The sequence below is a fragment of the Amblyraja radiata genome, chromosome 18 (assembly GCF_010909765.2).
Source record: "Amblyraja radiata isolate CabotCenter1 chromosome 18, sAmbRad1.1.pri, whole genome shotgun sequence".
Classification (NCBI taxonomy): Eukaryota; Metazoa; Chordata; class Chondrichthyes; order Rajiformes; family Rajidae; genus Amblyraja; species Amblyraja radiata.
Window position 1 is genome coordinate 8,221,985 of NC_045973.1, and position 20,456 is coordinate 8,242,440.

The window sequence follows — 20,456 nt, forward strand, 5'->3', positions numbered from 1 at the left end:
GGGTCCAAACCTGAAATGTCACCAGTACGGAGTTTGTGCGTTCTCCCCGTGATCTGCGTGAGTTTTCTCCGGGTGCTCCGGTTTCCTCCCACACTCCAAAGACGTGCAGGTTTGTAGGTGAATTGGCTTGGTATACACTAGTGTGTGTAGGATAGTGTTAATGTGCATGGATCGCTGGTCGGCACGGACCCGGTGGGCCGAAGGGCCTGTTTCCGTGCTGCATCTTTTGACTAAACTAAAAGATGCTGCACTGACCCACCAAGTTCTTCCTAGACTTTGTGTTTTGATGATGGTTTATAACCTACTCAAAATTTAACAATGCAGATCATTTCTATCACATTGAGCAATCCTATTTGGATGCATTTTTCACGTAAACAAATCTAACAAAGTGAAAAGCATCACCCCCACTTATCTCTGCTTCATTTAGCAGAAAGGTGGACTGAATAGTTTTTACAAATAGAATTGTCACTAGTGCCAAGGTGAACATTAGCTTCATAACATAAAGAACAGGTTCCATTATCACCACAGTACATTCAAAGCAAATGCATAGTGATAATCTCAATCAAAATATTTAAACATACAACTTCAAGCACAACAGGGAATCGTTCACAAGGGTTTAACATTATGCTGATTATGTCACAGGTCGTGTTTCTGCTAAAATGTATTTGTATAATTGGAAATCTAAACTCTTCTATAATGGAGAAAATTAATAGGGGTAAAATATTTAGTTCTTCAGTTTACTTAAAATATTTTCCTGAGGAAGGGTCTCAACCCGAAATGTCACCTCTTCATGTTCCCCAGAGATGCTGCCTGACCCGCTGAGTTACTCCAGCACTTTGTGACTTTTTTGTAAACCAGCGTCTGCAGTTCCTCATATCTCAATAAACATAAGCTTGATGGACGATGTTAAGACCCAACCTCTAGTTCATATAAATCACTTCACTCTTCAGCCATCTACAGTGCTCATTAACCCCTATTAATGCCCCTCTCATAATGTGTTCACTTGAACGTCATTGCCTGCTGTTTTGTAAATCAGTATGGACCTTGTAGAAGCAGCATGTTGCAATGTCACTAAAGGACGCAAAGTGCTGGAGTAACTCAGCGGGTCAGGCAGCATCTCTGGAGAATATGAATAGGTGACGTTTTGGGTCAGGACCTTTCTTCAGGTCTAAAGAATAGTGAAAGGGTTGGATAAGACAGGATGTGGAGAGCATGTTTCCACTCGTGGGAGAGGCTAGGACTAGAGGTCATAGCCTCAGAATTAAAGGGTGTTCCTTTAGGAAGGAGATGAGGAGGAATTTCTTTAGTCGGAGGATGGTGAATCTGTGGAATTCTTTGCCACAAAAGGCTGTGGAGGCCAAGTCAATAGATACTTTTAAGCCATAGATAGATATATTCTTGATTTGTACGGGTGTCAGGGGTTATGGGGAGAAGGGATTAGGAGAATGGGGTTAGGAGAGATAGATCATCCATGATTGAATGGCACAGATGATGGGCCGAATGGACTAATTCTGCTCCTATCACTTATGACCTTATGAAGAAGGTCCCTGATGTGAAACCTTACCTGTCCATGTTCTCCAGAGATGCTGCCCGACTCGGTTACTCCAGCACTTTGTGCCCTTTATTTTGTAAATCAGCATCTGCAGTTCCTTGTTTCTACATTCTTCTAAAAAATATTATTTTTTTATCTTTGGGAGTGGTAACTATGGACAATTTTATTACAACCCTTAAAAATAGGTCACTCAGCAATCACCGGATTATTTTAGTTTCAATATTTTTGTCCATCTCTGACAGCAAGTGATCTAATTTGGAGAATTGAGTGAAAAAAATGGAAAGGGAGCCCGGGGGGGGTGGGGGGGGGGGGGGGGGGGGGGGCTGCAAGTGACAGGCACAAAATGCTGGAATAACTCAGTAGGTCAGGCAGCATCTCTGGAGAAAAAGAATGGGTGACTTTTCGGGTCGAGACCCTTCTTCAGTGATAGATGGCTGAGTGCTCCGTAATAAAAGCCTTCGGCAAAAGATTTCGTTAAATTCTCAGCGTTTAAAATCTATTACAATTCCTTAATGTACAATTAACATTTTAACAAATAAAAATAAATGCAATGATTAAAATAATGTTATTAAAACAAATGAAAAAAAAATCTATATTTATATTTTCCTATCTGCTGTAGAGGACAATGGGGGCTCATTGATGTGGATGAGTCTTTGTCCCTCGCCAGGTCTCAGATGTAAAATGGAAGGGACTGGTTGCTCGGTGTGATTCTCAGACTCCCAGCATGAGTGGGCTCTCTTGTTGAACCCCACATGCAGTCCAGTGACGGAGATGGTGAAACAGATGTTGCAGCATCTGTTGCTCAGCACGCCCTGGGTCTGACAGCACAACTTACCTTCACGTTGGCACGCTCGAGTGGCTACAGTTTCCTTTGAAAATCACAACCACAGATCACCGAGTTAGGCCGATTTAAAACGCAGCGCTCTTTTGAACTGCATTGGGCAATTGAGCTGTAATCTGTGTAGAAAACCAACAGAATCTTTGCCTGCCATCTCTAAGGTCGATCTCGACGTTTTAATTTCACGCAGTAACTTCGGGGAACGTGATTCGGGACAACATTATTTGAAGTAACCGAGAACATTTGACACAAGGAACTGCAGATGATGGTTTACTAAAAAAGGATGCAAAGTGCTGGAGTAATTCAGCGGGTCAGGCAGCATCTCGGGGGAATTTCTGGAGAATCGACCTGTCCATGTTCCTCAGAGATGCTGCCTGGCTCGCGGAGTAACTCCATCACTTTGTGTCCATCTCTGGAGATCGTGGATAGACGACGATTTGGGTCGGGAGCATTGTGAAGAAGTGTTCTCCAGAGATGCTGCCTGACTCGATGAATTACTCCAGCACTTTGTGTCATTCCCTGGAGAACATGGATAGGCGATGTTTTAGGCTGGGACTATTCTGAAAATGTATACTCCAGAGATGCTGCCTGACCCAGTATTAAACAAGTGCACACTGATCCTTAGGAAGGTAAAAGCTGACAAGATGCAGTAATGTTTGTAGATATAAAGGGCGTGGAACTACAAGATGATAGAAACATTGAAAATAGGTGCAGGAGTAGGCTATTCGGCCAGCACTGCCATTCAATATGATCATGGCTGATGATCCAAAATCAGTACCGCGTTCCTGCTTGTTCCCCATATCCCTTGATTCCGTTAGCCTAAGAGCTAAATCTTTCTCTTGAAAACATCCAGTGAATTGGCCTCCACTGCCTTCTATGGCAGGAAGTTTGTATTTTGTTCGAAATATGGATCAGAAGATTATACACTATTCTTTAGACTTTAGAGATCCTGAGCAGAAACAAACTCTTTGGCCCACCGAGTTCACACCAACCAGCATTCACCCCGTACACCAGCACTATCCTATACACTTTTGCAATTTTAATGGCAGTAAATTAACCTACAAACCTGTATGTCTTTGGAGTGTGGAAGGAGACCAGAGCACCCACACGATCACATGGAGAACGTACAAACTCCACACTGACATCACCCGTAGGCAGGATCGAACCAGAGTCTCTGGTTCTGTAAGGCGGCAACTTTACTGCTGCGCCACTGTGCCACCCTATCCACTTTACTAAATTGAAAATGTATAGTGCTTTAAAAATAATAGTCTGCTACTTATGAGGGATATTTGAAGCCACATTATTTTTTGGCAAAGATTCAGCCACCGATTTATTTGGCACTAGTTCAGTGACTTCCATCCCCTCTCTCCTCATAAGAGAAATTGATTTCTAATCTGAGGAGAAGCGCATTCAGCAATAATAATCAATCACTTTCCACACATTTGAAAAGCCGCGTTTGAAAACCATTGTCTTCAATGTTACCTTTTGCTGCTGTGGTCCTTTGAATCCTATATTGGCTGCCATTCGGAATGCTTGATCTTGTCTAATCCCTTCAAAGATATCAATGGGCTCCTGGAAAGCAAATCAACACAATAAAGTCAAATAAAGTTGATAAATATTTCAGAACCCTGAGTAAGAAGAATCGAAAACATATACTTCATACACAAAACAAAAAAGACACAGAGTGCAGGAATAACTCAGCAGGTCAGACAGCATCTCGGGAGAACGTGGATAGGTGACGTTTCCGATCGGGACCCTTCTTCGGAAGAGAAAAAGCTGGGACAAAGCGTGGCTGGTGGTAGGTAGACCCAGGTGACTAGAGGTATCCACCTTTCACCTGCCGTGCTTTGTCCTGCCTCTCCTCTCCCCCAGCTTTCATTCCACCTATACTACAATCAGTCTGAAGAAGGGTTCCGACCCGAGATGTCACTTATCCATGTTCGCCAGAGATGGGTGGACACGGTGGCGGAGTTGCTGCCTTACAGCGCTTGCAGCGCCGGAGACCCGGGTTCGATCCCGACTAGGCCTGCTGTCTGTACGGAGTTTGTACGTCCTCCACATGACCGCGTGGGTTTTCTCCGAGATCTTCGGTTTCCTCCAACATTCCAAAGATGTACAAGTTTGTAGGTTAATTGGCATGGTGCATGTGTAAATTATCCCTAATGTTAATGTGAGGGGATCGCTGGTCGGTGTGGACTCATTGGGCCAAAGGGCCTGTTTCCCTGATGTATCTTTAAAAATATATATATATTTTTTAATGTTGTCAGACCCACCGAGTTACTCCAGCACTTTGCATCTCTTTTTTGTTGTAAACAGACATCTGCAGTTCCTTGCATCTACTTCAGACATCAAGCAGTTAAGGTCTGTAAACCGCTGGTGGACTTGGATGTAAATAAATTGCTTGCCAATTTTTAAAAGATAGCAATCCGAAGCATGCAAATATTTTTAAGTAATAAATCTGCCCTCGGGATGTCAAGTCGGGAAGATAATATGTCCTGAGTTTTCTGGTTTAATTACTATGACGATTGCACGAATAAATATTGTTAAAAGATTGAAAATTCTTGAGAGGAAAAATAATCAATAATGACTGATTACAGTTCAAATTGGTTTTCAGCATGGAGAAACTTAACATACATAGACACAAACTGCTGGAGTAACTCAGTGGGTCAGACAGCATCTCTGGAGAAAAGGAATAGGTGACATTTCCCTCTCCCTGACTATCAGTCTGAAGAAGGGTCTTGACATGAAACGTCACCTATTCCTTCTCTCCAGAGATGCTGTCTGACCCACTGAGTTACTCCAGCTTTTAGTGTTTATCTTCTGTTTAAATCAGCATCTGCAGTTCCTTCCTACACATATAACATAGCATCTACAATCACTTTAGCTTAAGAGCATACCTTAAATATCAACTCCGGTTTGGTGGCTGCCACTTCTTCAATGTCCATTCCCCCCTGGGGACTTCCAACCATGATGGGTCCGTTGTAGGCTCTGTCCATCAGTATGGCCAAATATGTCTCTCTGGCAATGTCCAAGGCTTCTGCCACCATAACCTTCAATTCACATGCAGAATTTGAGACATGTTACTACAACAGCAATGCAATCGAGCGTTTCATAGTTGACTTACTCCAGTGATGCTGCCTGACTTACTCCAGCACTTTACTCCACAACAACATAAGTACATGTAAAATCCTCATGAAACTACGTGAAAGATGTCCTAAAGAAAGTTTATCCCTCGATCAACACCACTAAAATAGAGAGGCCATCTTGTCATTGTAGGCTTCCCTTTATTTAATATGGGTAGCAGATTCCCTTTGTTTTCATGTGTCAGAAGGAACTGCAGATGCTGGTTTACACTGAAGATAGACACAAAATGGCTGCAGTAATTTCTTTGGCAGCATCTCTGGAGAGAAAGGAATAGGTGACCTTTCGGTTTGAGACCCTTCTGGGGAAGGTAGGAAATGATCTTGACTCGAAATATCACCGATTCCTTTGCTCCAGAGATGCTGCCTGACCTGCTGTTATTTCTGCATATTGTGTCTATCTTTGGTGTAAACCAGCATCTGCAGTTCCTTCTTAAACATTATCCTGGAAGATACTTTTAGAACATAGAATGTACAGCACAGGAACAGGCCCTTCGGCCCACAATGACTGTGCAGGACATGATGTCAAATTAGACGCAAAATGCCAGAGTAACTCGGCGGGTCAAGCAGCATATCTGAAGAAAATGGATAGGTGACATTTCAGGTCGGGACTCTTCTTCAGACTGATACTTTACATTTTTACATTCGGGAAGGGTCTCAACATGAAACGTCACCTATCCATGTTCGCCAGAGATGCTGCCCGACCTGCTGAGTTGCTCCAGCATTTTATGTCCTTTTGTGTATTAACCAGCATCTGCAGTTCTTTGTTCCTATCAAATATATTAATAAATATTTAACTTGGGGTTCATAAATATAGCTATCATAACATGATATTATTTGACAATAGACAACAGGTGCAGAGGTAGGCCATTAGGCCCATCAAGCCAGCACCGCCATTTAATGTGATCATGGCTGATCATCCCCAATCAGTACCCCGTTCCTGCCTTCTCCCCATATCCTCTGACTCCGCTATCTTCAAGATCTCTACCTAGCTTTCTCTTGAAAGTATCCAGAGAACTGGCCTCCACCGCCCTCTGTGGCAGAGAATTCCACAGACTCACAACTCTCTTGTGAAAAAGTGTTTCCTCATCTCTGTTCTGAATGGCTTACCCCTTATTCTTAAACTATGGCCCCTGGTTCTGGACTCCCCCAACATCGGGAACATGTTTTCTGCCTCTAGCGTGTCCAAACCCTTAACAATCTTATATGTTTCAATAAGATCCCCTCTAATCCTTCTAGACTCCAGAATATACAAGCCAAGCCGCTCCATTCTCTCAGCATATGACAGTCCCGCCATCCCGGGAATTAACCTGGTGTTATTTGTTATTTTCATTGTCCATGTTCTTACCTTTCTAACTTTGACCCCTTCCTTGGTGGTTTGCTTGGTGATGAGGTGATACCCAAGCATTTGTTCAGCCAGTTGGCCAACATCCTCAGGGCTGTAAAGATTTTTAAAATAAGCATTTAAAAACTTTTTATAAGTTTAGAGATACAGCGCGGAAACAGGCCCTTCGGCACGCCAACCTGCGTTCCCCCCACATTAACACTATCCTACACAAAGACGCTTTACATTTATACCAAGCCAATTAACTTGCAAATCTGTACGTCTTTGGTGTGTGGGAAGAAACCGAAGACCTCGGAAAAAACCCACGCGGTCACGGGGAAACCATAGGAACAACGGACAGACAGCGCCTGTTGTCGGGATCGAACCTGGGTCTCTGGTAACGCTATTAGACAGCAACTCTACCGCTGCGCCACTGTGATCCCTTTTCCTACCATTTCCATTTGGTTGCATTTAAACTGCTGGATCTCAAGCCCAATATTACGCACGAACTACATTCTGCACTCTGTATCTTCCCCTTCGCTCTTCCTATTGCTCTTCCAGATGAGTTTGTCTTGATTGTAATATATATGGTATTATCTGATATGATTAGATAGCGTTCTAAACAAATCTTCTGCTGTACGGCACGATGGCGCAGCGGTAGAGTTGCTGCCGCACAGCGCCAGGGACCCGGGTTTGATCCTGGCTATGGGTGGTGTCTGCATGGAGTTTGTACGTTCTCCCCGCGACCACAAGGGTTTTTCTGGGTGCTCCGGTTTCTTCCCACGCTCCAAAGGCATACAGGTTCGTAGGTTGACACAAAATGCTGGAGTAACTCAGCAGGACAGGCAACATCTCTGGAGAGGAGGAATGGGTGACGTTTCGGGTCGAGATCCTTCTTCAGACTGATGTCAGGGGAGTGGGCAGTACAGAGATAATATGTAGTTGGAGACAGTAAGGCTGGGTGGGAGAACTGGGAAGGGGAGGGAATAGAGAGAGGGGGAAAGCAAGGACTATTTGAAATTAGAGAAGGCAATGCTCGTAACGCTGGGGGGTAAGCTACCCAAGCAAAATATGAGATGCTGTTCCTCCAATTTGTGCTGGGCCTCGCTCTGACAATGGAGGAGGCCCAGGACAGAAAGGTCAGATTGGGAATGGGAGGGGGAGTTAAAGTATTGAGCAACCGAGAGATCAGGTAGGTTTAGGCAGACAGAGCGGAGGTGTTCAGTGAACCGATTACCGAGCCTGCGCTTGGTCTCGCCGATGTACAGGAGTTGACACCTGGAACAGCGGATACAGTAGATGATGTTGGAGGAGGTGCAAGTGAACCTCTGCCTCACCTGGAAAGACTGTTTGGATCCTTGGACGGAGTCGAGGGGGGAAGTATAGGGAGAGGTGTTGCATCTCCTGTGGTTGCAGGGGAAAGTACCTGGGGAGGGGGTGGGAAGGGTGGGAAGGGACGAGTTGACCAGGGAGTTGCGGAGGGAACGGTTTCTGCGGAAAACGGAAAGGGGTGGAGATGGGAAGATGTGGCCAGTCGTGGGATCCTGTTGGAATCGTTGGAGGATTATATGCTGTATGCGACGGCTGATGGGGTGGAAGGTGAGGACGAGGGGGACTCGGGCTTCGTTATGAATGGGGGAGGAGGGGGAGAAAGAGCAGAGCTGCGGGATATCAAAGAGACCCTAGTGAGAGCCTCATCTATAGTTGAAGAGGGGAACCCCCATTCCCTAAAAAATGAGGACATCTCCGATGACCTGTTATGGAGCACCACATCCTGGGTGCAAATGCGGCGTAGACGGAGGAATTTGGAGTCGGGGATAGAGTCTTTACAGGGATCAGGGTGGAATGAAGTGTAGTCTAGATTTGTAGGTTTGTAGGTTATTTGGCTTCGGCAAAATTGTAAATTGTCCCTAGTGTGTATAGGATAGTGTTTGTGTACGGGGCCTGTTCCCATACTGCATCTCTAAACTAAAGTAAACGATAACTTAAAACAAACTAAACTATCCCTAAAAACAATGTCCCTTAGCCTGTCGCTTAATACTGTCTAAATGTTGAATCCCTGGCAAGATGCACGGCTGTTATTGCTGCCGTACATGTTACTGCCACAAGAAGTCACAAGTGAGCCATGCTCGAGAGGGAGAGAGCCCACTCTATAGGCAACATTTTGACATTGCAACAACTAATCCGCTCCTCGGCTCAGTTCCCAGAAGGCTGCACTCGACTCCTCTTCAATCTTCTTGCAGTGCGGAGTTTTAGTTTAGTTTTAAGATGCAGCATGGAAACAGGCCCTTCAGCCCATCACGTTCATTCCGACCATGTGGATGTGGAGAGGATGTTTCCACTAGTGGGAGAATCGAGGATGAGAGGTCATAGCCTCAGAATTAAAGGACGTTCTTTTAGGAAGGAGATGAGGAAGAATTTATTTTGTCAGAGGGTGGTGAATCTGTGGAATTCTGGGAAGTTTTAGGTGGATACAGGTTTGGGGGGGGGGGGGGGGTTGATGGACAGATGGTTGCACTAGGCTCAGAGATGGTGATAAAAAGTGTGAGGCTGGTGAATCTGTGTAAATTCTTTGTCACAGGGGGCTGTGGAGGCCAAATCAGTGGATATTTTTAAGGCAGAGATAGATAGATTCTTGATTAGTACGGGTGTCAGGGGTTATGGGGAGAAGGCAGGAGAATGGGGTTAGGAGGGAGAGATAGATCAGCCTTGATTGAATGGCAGAGTAGACTCGATGGGCCAAATGGCCTAATTCTACTCCTCTCCCTTCTGACGTGATTACCATCGGTTATATGTTCACACTAGTTCTATGTTGTCTCACTTTTACATCCACCCACTACCCCAATTTACAGAGGGCCAATTAACCTCCAAACACCCATATCTTTGGGATGTGAGGGGCAACCGGAGCATCGGAGGAAACCCACGAGGTCACAGGGAGAACGTGCAAACTCCACACATTATAACAACAAAGACATCTGCTAAATTTACGAAACACGACTTCCCTGTCCTGTTCTGTTGGGCATTCTGTCTTGCTGATGTTAACATATCAGACTTCGAGAAACAGAGCGGAAACAGGCCTTTCGGTCCACGCCGACCAGCGATCAACCCGTACACCAGCACTATCCTACACACTAGGGACAATTTACAATTTTATCAAAGCCAATTAACCTGCAAACTGGCACGTCTTTGGAAGAACGTACAAACTGCGTACAGAGAGCATTCGTAGTCAGGATCGAACCCGGGTCTCTGGCGCTGGAAGGTAGCAACTCTACCGCTGCGCCATCGTACCGTCCCAAATGAACACAAATAAATATGAACAACCTCGCTGACATAATCTTCTGTTACAGTTATGTGCTTCTTCGTCCAAATGGATTTGTTAGTTGCTAATCTACTTTAAGCTTGTCTGAAGAAGGGTCTCGAAGTACTAGAAGTTAGAGAAATTAATATACATAAAGAAGGCTCTCGACCCGAAATGTCACCCATTCCTCCTCTCTAGAGATGCTGCCTGTCCCGCTGAGTGACTCCAGTATTTTGTGTCTACTTAAAACTCCATTCTTGCTACTTCAGCACCGTTCATTAACTGTACACACCAGTTTTTGTTTTCCCAGTGTTAATCATATTCCAATTGTTTGTTTATGTCTCAGCTGCAATTGCCTTGACCACTTCCAAGTATGACCCGACCCAAATGTAATTTCTGATATTCTTGTTCAGTTCCTCAGTCACATCCTTTATCTGCAACTTTAACCATTCAGGAAATGGCAAAATAACCCATTAAATAAAATCTGAAACTTACTTTTTTGTTAAATGAACTCCTCCCTTCAGGCCACTGGTGAAGCTGCCCTTTCCTCTGCCACCGGCCAGGATTTGAGCCTTTAAAACAATTTCTTTTGCCTCTATTGGGAGAAAAAACAGAGTAATAAACAAACCGATTAAGTTTGCGAACCAGTGTACAAACAGCGTACAGACTGCACCCTTGGTCAGGATCGAACCCGGGTCTCAAACACTGGAAGGCAAAAGAAAAACACACAGAAAGTGTTATCCAAAACAACATGTGAATTTTCCACTAGTTATGCATATTAGTTTCATTTATTATTCTGTCCCTTGTCACATCTTAGACAGATGGGAAAATGTCAGACACAAGAAAGTCAAGTCTTTATCGAACTGATGCCAGTTTCTGAGCTGTGGCATCAAATTGCCTGTCTGACAATATCAAAACGTTCTCATTTATTAGTCCTTGCACAATAATAGGACATACAGTGCCCTCCATAATGTTTGGGACAAAGACTCATCGTATACTTATTTGCCTCAGTGCTCCACAATTTGAGATTTGTAATAGAAAAAAATCACATGTGGTTAAAGTGCACATTGTCAGATTTTAATAAAGGCCATTTTTATACATTTTGGTTTCACCATGTAGAAATTACAGCTGTGTTTATACATAGTCCCCCCCCCCCCCATTTTAGGGCACCATAATGTTTGGGACACATGGCTTCACAGGTGTTTGTAATTGCTCAGGTGTGTTTAATTGCCTCCTTAATGCAGGTATAAGAGAACTCTCGGCACCTAGTCTTTCCTCCAGTCTTTCCATCACCTTTGGAAACTTTTATTGCTGTTTATCAACATGAGGACCAAAGTTATGCCAATGACAGTCAAAGAAGTTATTATGAGACTGAGAAACAAGAATAAAACTGTTAGAGACATCAGCCTAACCTTAGGCTTACCAAAATCAACTGTTTGGAACATTATTAAGAAGAAAGACAGCAGTGGTGAGCTTACTAATCACAAAGGGACAGGTAGGCTAAGGAAGACCTCCACAGCTGATGACAGAATTCTCTCTATAATAAAGAAAAACAAACAAACACCTGTCCGACAGATCAGAAACACTCTTCAGGCATCAGGTGTGGATTTATCAATGACCACTGTCCGCAGAAGACATCATGAACAAAAATACAGAGGCACACTGCAAGATGCAAACCACTGGTTAGCCGCAAAAATAGGATGGCTGGGTTACAGTTTGCCAAGAAGTACTTAAAAGAGCAACCACAGTTCTGGAAAAAGGTCTTGTGGACAGATGAGATGAGGATTATCTTATGTCAGAGTGATGGCAAGAGCAAAGTATGGAGGAGAGAAGGAACTGCCCAAGGTCCAAAGGATACCACCTCATCCGTGAAACACGGTGGTGGGGGTGTTATGGCCTGGGCATGTATGGCTGCTGAAGGTACTGGCTCACTTATCTTCATTGATGATACAACTGTTGATGGTAGTAGCATAATGAATTCTGAAGTGTATAGACACATCCAATCTGCTCAAGTTCAAACAAATGCCTCAAAACTCATTGGCCGGTGGTTCATTCTACAGCAAGACAATGATCCCAAACATACTGCTAAAGCAACAAAGAAGTTTTTCAAAGCTAAAAAATGGTAAATTCTTGAGTCGCCAAGTCAATGAATCAATCTGAACCACGATTGAATGGCAGAGTAGACAATGGGCCGAATGGCCTAATTCTGCTCCTACAACTTAATAACATGATCTCAGCCTTCATCCTCCAGCGTTCCAGAGAAAACAATCCAAGTCATTCCAACCTCTCCAAGTAGTTTGCACCCTCTAATACATGCATCATTCTGGCAAATGATTTACCTTTTTATTGCCTCTTTAATGCCTAATATATTTGCCTCTTTTCATTGAATTCTAACTCTTGCCCCTTCTAACCTCTTCTCATCCTCCCCTCTCTTTACGCATTTGTCTTTTAACAGCTGTAATTGGTGACATATTCATAACTCCTCTTAACCTGGCGGTGAAAAGATTAACCATAACTTCCCTTCTTAATTTTAACTCCTAATTCTCAGCAGATGTTCCTGGTGTCACTCGAGATGTCACCAAAATGAAAGTTATTTTAGATTATTTCTCTGTCTTACAGAAGCTAGTAATGAAAGGAATTGGATCCTTGGTGACCACTCCCATAAGACTCAATGACCCAGTTTCACCAGCAATGTTGAAGCTGTCAGTATTTGCTGTCATAATGCTACGAAACTGGCAGAAAACTCCAAGATCTGCACAAACAACTATGCAGTCAATACTCCTTCCACTATTGATGAAAATCTTGTTTTTTTAATTAGTCAATAAAATCTTCAAACATGGTCACAAATATCACCACAAAACTCTTCATAGTATTAAACCTTATTATATGAAATACAACAATAGCCAAGATATACACAAGATATACTACAGCTAAGATATACATAAAATGTTAGAGTAACTTAGTGGGTCAGGCAGCATCTCTGGAGAAAAATGGGAGGCACGGTGGCACAGCACCACTGACCCGGGTTCGATCCTGACCATGGGCACAGTCTCTATGGTTTTGTGCATTCTCCTCATGTCCCAAGTGGGTTTTCTCCGGGTGCTCCGGTTTCCTCCCACACTCCAAAGACGTACAGGTGGGTAGGTTAATTGGGTTCGGTAAAGTTGGAAATTGTCCCTAGTGTGCAGCGATCACTGGTCGGCGCTGACTCGGTGGGCCAAAGGACTTGTTTCCACGCTGCATCTCTCAACTAAACTGAACTAAAAGGAATAGACAATGGACAATAGGTGCAGGAGTAGGCCATTCAATGTGATCATGGCTGATCATCCACAATCAGTACCCCGTTCCTGCCATCTCCCCATATCCCCTGACTCTGCTATTTTTAAGAGATAGGTGACGTTTAATAGGTAACGTTTCGGGTCGGGACCCCACTTCTGACTGAGAGTCAGGGGAGAGGGAAACGAGAGAAATAGATGGTACATAGAACAAATTAATGAAAGATATGCAAAAAGCAATGATGATCAAGGGAAGGTGGAGCCCACAATGGTCCATTGATGGCTGTGGGGAAGGTGATAGCAAGTGATCCAAACAGTGAAACTCAGAAGGACGACAGTGAAATCAGTACGACGACTAGGGTGGAGGAAGGACGGTGAGAGAGGGGATGCACGGGTCACTTGAAGTTTGAGAAATCAATATACATAAAGAAAGCTCTCGACCCGAAACTTCACCCATTCCTTTTATCCAGAGATGCTGCCTGTCCTGCTGAGTTACTCCAGCATTTAGTGTCTACTTTCAATATTCATACCGCTGGGTTGTAAGCTGCCCAAGTGAAATATGAGGTGCTGTTCCTCCAATTTGCATTTGGTTTTAATAGCTTTCAGATTCACATTAATTTTATGTGTGGAAGCTAATATGCTTGGAAATAAATGCCATCATTTCGCATACCTTAACAAAAAAATTCCAATACTTTAAACTGTCTTAATCCCATATGAATGTCCCAAATTTTATTTGGCTAATGATCAAATATAGCCAAATAATGATCTGTCTTCAATGTGACTAGCCACTTCATTCCATTGGTGATATCACCAGAGATCATGTTTGTTTGTTAGCACAATGGAAGTAATATTGAGACTGGGAAAATCTATACTGAAGACACTGACATATCTATCTGGACATGTACTGAGAGGTCAGTACCAAACACCATAACTATATTACTATAACTATAACTACATTACTGAAAACATCTGAGCCATAATATCATGCCAGGTCTGATCAATGGACCAAAGCCTTTAACTAGTAAGAATATGGATCATTTGCAATGTTAATTATGTTTAATATTCTTATCTTCTAATAATGAAAGCGTGTATCTGAACTATCTTAACTTGCAAACAAAACTGTGTTCAAAGGCAAGCTGAAATAAACCACACTAGTAGAAGAGTTTAGGATCAGAGGGCATAGCCACAAAATCAAAGAACCTTTTGAAAGGAGATGAGGAGACATTTCTTTAGTCAGAGGGTGGTGAATCTGTGGAATTTATTACCACAGAGGGCTGTAGAGGCCAAGTCAATGGATATTTTAAGGTGGAGCGATAGATTCTTGATTAGTACGAGCATCAGGGGTTATGGCAAGAAGGCAGGAGAATCGGGTTGAGAGGGAAAGATAGATCCAGCCATGATTGAATGGCAGAGTAGACTCGATGGGCCGGATGGAATAATTCTGCTCCTATAATCTATGAACATGAACTCAGATTGCTTTTCTGATCAACAGAATATTTATTGTTTTGTGGCAATCATTGATATCACTAATTTCCCGCATGCTCAAATGTATATAATTTAATTAACTTTTTTTTAAAGAAGGGCTCAAAAAATACATCAACGTCAGAATTAAAATTTGCAAATGTTTCAATCCAAGTATCATCTTTTTTTTTCAAATGACTGATGATTTGTTTATGGGAGGCATAGTAATGCAGCTGGTGGACCTGCTGCCTCACCGTTCCAAGATCAATCTCTGGTGCTGACTGTGTGGAGTTTGCACGTTCTCCCCTTGACTGCCAAGGTTCTCCCCACCCCTCCAGAAACCTAATTTTCTCCCACATCCCACAGACTTGCTGGTCAATGGGTTTAGTGACCATTGCAAGTCGATGCTTAATTTGTAGATGGTGGAGAGACCTGATGGGAATATGGGAAAAATGGGTTGCAGGAATAATGTGTGGGATCTGGGAATGCTTTGCAAAAAAAGCATAGATTATATGGAAACATGAAAATTTCTCAATTAACCTTCTTATACAACAGTGTTGATGAATTTTCATGTGCAATTTCTTTTACTTGTGATCACAATCCTAATTTTGGTTGTTACTGCAACCTCCTGAAAGCAAGAGAGAAGGTAGTTGAGAGGGAAAGATAGATCGGCCATGATTGAATGGTGGAGCAGACGTGATTGGTCAAACGGCCTAATTCTGCTCCTATGTGCAGTGAAGAAAGCGAATGGTATGTTAGCTTTCATAGCAAAAGGATTTGAGTATAGGAGCAGGGAGGTTCTACTGCAGTTGTACAGGGTCTTGGTGAGATCACACCTGGAGTATTGCGTACAGTTTTGGTCTCCAAATCTGAGGAAGGACATTATTGCCCTAGAGGGAGTGCAGAGAAGGTTCACCAGACTGATTCCTGGGATGTCAGGACTGTCTTATGAAGAAAGACTGGATAGACTTGGTTTATACTCTCTAGAATTTAGGAGATTGAGAGGGGATCTTATAGAAACTTATAAAATTCTTAAGGGGTTGGACAGGCTAGATGCAGGAAGATTGCTCCCGATGTTGGGGAAGTCCAGGACAAGGGGTCACAGCTTAAGGATAAGGGGGAAATCCTTTAAAACCGAGATGAGAAGAACTTTTTTCACACAGAGAGTGGTGAATCTCTGGAACTCTCTGCCACAGAGGGTAGTCAAGGCCAGTTCATTGGCTATATTTAAGAGGGAGTTAGATGTGGCCCTTGTGGCTAAGGGGATCAGAGGATATGGAGAGAAGGCAGGTACGGGATACTGAGTTGGATGATCAGCCCTGATCATATTGAATGGCGGTGCAGGCTCGAAGGGCCGAATGGCCTACTCCTGCACCTAATTTCTATGTTTCTATGTTTCTATGTCTTATGAATATGCACAGAATGCATCCAAGCTTCCTGATACAAAACGTCGTAAAAATCCCAAGATTTAGATTTTAGAGACACGGCCTTCTGGTCCATCAAGTCTGCACAGACCAGCGATCCCCACACACAAACACTATCCTGCACACACTAGGGACAATTTACAATTTTACCGAAGCCAATTTAACCTACAAACCTGTATGTCTTTGGAGTGTGGGAGCAAACCACATGACCTGGAGAAAACCCACGCGGCCGCAGGGAGAATGTGCAAACTCTGTACAAACCGCACCTGTAGTCAGGATTGAACCCGGGTCTCTGGCGCTGTAAGGCAACAACCCTACTGGTGCACCAATATCGCTATAGATAATTCCAGAAAAGCTTTTACTGTCATTCACACAACATAATTCCAAATTTTACTTCGGAGTCACGTGAGTGACTACGTGAAGAACCCCGCCAGGACGCATGCGTGTCATATCGCTACACGCATTGCAACAAGTCACAGCAAGGGGGAACGATGTTCCCCTAGCGGCAAAATTTGAAAACCAGGAACAGCAGGGAAGAAGACTCTGCGTTCCAGAATTTGAAAGTCGGGAACAGCAGGTAAGAAGACTCTGCGTTCCTTCCACTCACCTTTAGGTGGAAACATGGACCGGATCCATGAAGGCTGCGGGAAAGCTGGCAGGGGAGAACCGCGGAGTCGCGGGCAACCGGCAGCAGCAGCCTAAAGGCATGCTAAACTCCCGTAATGGGAACAGCTGTGCCCGACTTTCTCTCCCGACTCGCTCCCGCACCGGGCCGGGCGGGAGAGGGAGCAAAACTAATGTTTCCCCGCGCTGGGTCTGTACAGGAGGGGAAGCTGGACAAAGGAGTGTCCACAGTGCTGCTAGTGAAGCCTGCTGGGGAAGACAGCAGAGTCGCAGGCAGCCGGCAGCAGCTGAAGGCACGTTTATCTCCCGTAATGGGAAGAGCAGTGCCGACTTTTGGTCCCGCACCGGCCAGAACACCACGGCTGGGCGGGAGACCATTCAAATGGGGCCGTTGACTTTTGACCAGTCAATAACGGCAGCAGACGGGGTGGAACGACGTTCACCCGTAGCAACGATTTAAACTTGGACCTGCAGGGAAGAGCTGCGGTCTTTTTTGTATTTCTATGCTGATTGCAGGTGCAGAAACAACGGGCTGCGACAAAGCTGGTGGCTAGATGGAATCAGCTGTGCCAGATGTCCTCCACACCGGCCATATCCACTCCACGGAAGGACAGTAAGGACAAAGCTGGAGAAGGAGGACCGTGGAGCAGCGGGCAGCCAGCAACAGCCAGCGGCACTTGGATCACCCGTAGTGGGATCAGCTGTGCCCGATGTCGCCTCCGCACCGGCCAGATTCAAGCGGCCGGGTGGAAAGGCTAGACACAAAACAAACAAGGTCGTGGACTCAGAGGAGTCCGACTTTGAATCACCGCCGGCGGCCAGCGCCCGAGAGCGCTGGAGCCGGATGGAGCGGTGTATGGAGCTTTGCTCCAATGTGACAGACTCTGGGAGATGGAGTCGGGTCACTGTGGGCCCTATGATAAACCCACAGCAGTACCTCTTTGAGGGCTGCACAGTGCTTCTACCCCATCAGAGGGGAGCACTGCGGGTCAGTTCTGGGCTGACCTGGAAGAGGGGTCCGCAGAAGAAAAGACAAGTGTGCAGGAGGCCATGGCCCAGGCCGGCCTTCTTGGATGATGCGGGACCTCCAACCCAACCAAACCGAAAATCCAGACCCCAGCGCTACAACAACAGCAAAGAACCTACAAAAAGTAAACCTGCCACTAGTAACTATGGAGGTAGGTGGGTCTGGTTCCCTACAATATACAATGGGCACGGAGATTGGGTGGAGATTACACTCTTTTCTGAATGCATGGAGCATGATAACAAACGATATCTACATCTTAAGCAGTATCCAGGGATATACAACAGAGTTTATACACAAGTACAGCCCTCCAGTTCAACATATACTGAACCGAATGTTCGTGCTTTCTGATAAAGGGAAATCAAAAGTGCAAGCTGAACTGAAGCGGCTTCACATAAAAGGTGTAATTGAGAAAACTCAACACGAACCATTAAAATTCGTGTCCAATATATTTATCAAAAACAAAAAGATGATGGTCATCGCATCATCATAGATCTGACAAAATAAATACCTTTGTTACTGCTAAACAATTAATTCCCAAAGGTTACTTCAATGGCCAGCATCGATTTAAAAGATGCTTACTATTCAGTGCCTATACGAGGTGACCACAGATGTTACTTAAAATTCAACTGGATGGGACAACTCTGACAGTATAAAGCACTGCCAAATGGGTTATCATCAGCCCAGGCTGTTCACAAAAAATTTGAAACCAGCCCTAGCGTTTCTACGGAAACGTATACACATGGTCATGGCATATTTAGATGACATACTCATTGTGGGCAAAACTTTGGAATTGGCCAAACAAACTGTAACAGCCACAAAAAAGTTATTTGGAAAACTGGGATTCATTTTTCATCCAGTTAAATCTAAACTAACGTCTTCCACTACTATGGACTACCTGGGGTTTCACCATTGACTCAGTTCACATGTCGATGACTCTGCCTAAGGGAAAGGCTAGAGATTTAATAGAGGCTTGCAATAACCTCACTGACATCAGCAAACCATCCATCAGATTGGTAGCTAAGTAATTGGCATAATGATGGCTGCCTTCCAGCCACACAATTTGGACCTCTACATTACCAAAACATACAGAGAGCAAAATACAAGAACTCTAAATTATGCAGGTCACTTTGACGGATCTGTGCAACTACCAATCAAGCTAAAATGGAACTAAAATGGTGGATAGATAACATCTGGCCTTGTTCCTATCCAAGCATTGTCAGTAACCTTTCCATGGTACTACAAACTGATGCCAGTGCACTTGGGTGGGGAGCCACCAATACCAATACCACCGTGGTAGCATACATTGACCACAGGGTGGAAACAAATCGACATCATGTGACAATCTGGCTATACAAATTGGCAATGGTGTATCCAGAGAGATATTTGGATATCAACCACTTACCTACCAGGAAGACTAAATTCAGTGGCAGACACCAGGTCACGAAAATTTAATGAAAACACCAAATGGATGTTGAATAAAATAGTATTGGCTGATATCACAGCAAAATATGGAACACCAGATATCGATTTATTCGCATCCAGACTTAACCACCAGTTATCAAGTTATGTTACATAGGAACCAGACCCTGGGGCAGCGGCGACAGATGCATTTTCGCTGCATTGGGGGGGGGGGGGGGGGGAATTGTTTATTTACGCATTCCCTCCTTTCCTGCCTCATCAGTCGGGTATTAAGGAAATACAACAAGACTCTGCATCTGGTATTGGTAGTACCCGATTGGCCTACACAACCACGGTTCCCAGTGGTATCAAACATGGAATCAGAGACATGAACATCCCATCTGTTCTGGAATATCTGGCAGGCCTCCACTATGATGAGGGGCTCAGTTACAGTGCCATCAACTGCGCCAGAAGTGCCCTATCGACTTACCTATGGCAGGGGACAGACCATTACACTGTTGGGACTCGCCCACTGGTACAAAACCTATGAGGGGAACCAGATACTCCCAAATATGGGATGTGAGAATAACCCTGAAGATGCTCAGGAATTGGTCTCCAGCAACAGTTCTGTCCCTACACAGACTGACATTAAAACAGTCATGCTAATGGTATTGGTCATGGCACAGAGGATACAGTCACTGCAAAAATTAGACTGGCCAACATGACTTCCTCAACAGAAAATATTACGTTTCATATTTATGAGATAGTAAGCAGAGCAGAAAAGGGATCAGCAGGCCTCAATATACAATTAGGTCATACCCAACAGATGACCGTCTGTGTATAATAAGACATCTGTCGTTATACATGGAGAAAACGAATATCCTAAGAGGCAATGAAAAGGCACATTTTGGTCAGCCACTAGCAACCACACCAAGAGTGACGGTCCAGACCATCTCAAGATGGCTGAAACAGTTGCTAACACAGGCTGGGGTGGATACTAAACTTTAAAAATCTCTTTCCACCAGGGCTGCAGCTACATCGGCAGCGATACAGTTGGATGTACCAATGGACCAAATCCTCCAGGCAGCAGGATGG

At 44.3% G+C, this 20,456-nt stretch overlaps 1 protein-coding gene across 1 annotated transcript in view; it reads right to left on the reverse strand.

The window, feature by feature from the left end:
- suclg2 (succinate-CoA ligase GDP-forming subunit beta) overlaps positions 1 to 20,456 on the reverse strand; it is a 266,723-nt gene that overhangs the window by 97,689 nt on the left and 148,578 nt on the right. The window contains exons 3-6 of the mRNA XM_033036670.1: positions 10,648 to 10,747; positions 6,879 to 6,969; positions 5,288 to 5,440; positions 3,873 to 3,962 (exon numbers count right to left, since the gene is read on the reverse strand). Of these exons, the coding sequence (XP_032892561.1) occupies positions 3,873 to 3,962; positions 5,288 to 5,440; positions 6,879 to 6,969; positions 10,648 to 10,747 (434 nt within the window). The remainder of the gene's footprint in view (positions 1 to 3,872; positions 3,963 to 5,287; positions 5,441 to 6,878; positions 6,970 to 10,647; positions 10,748 to 20,456) is intronic.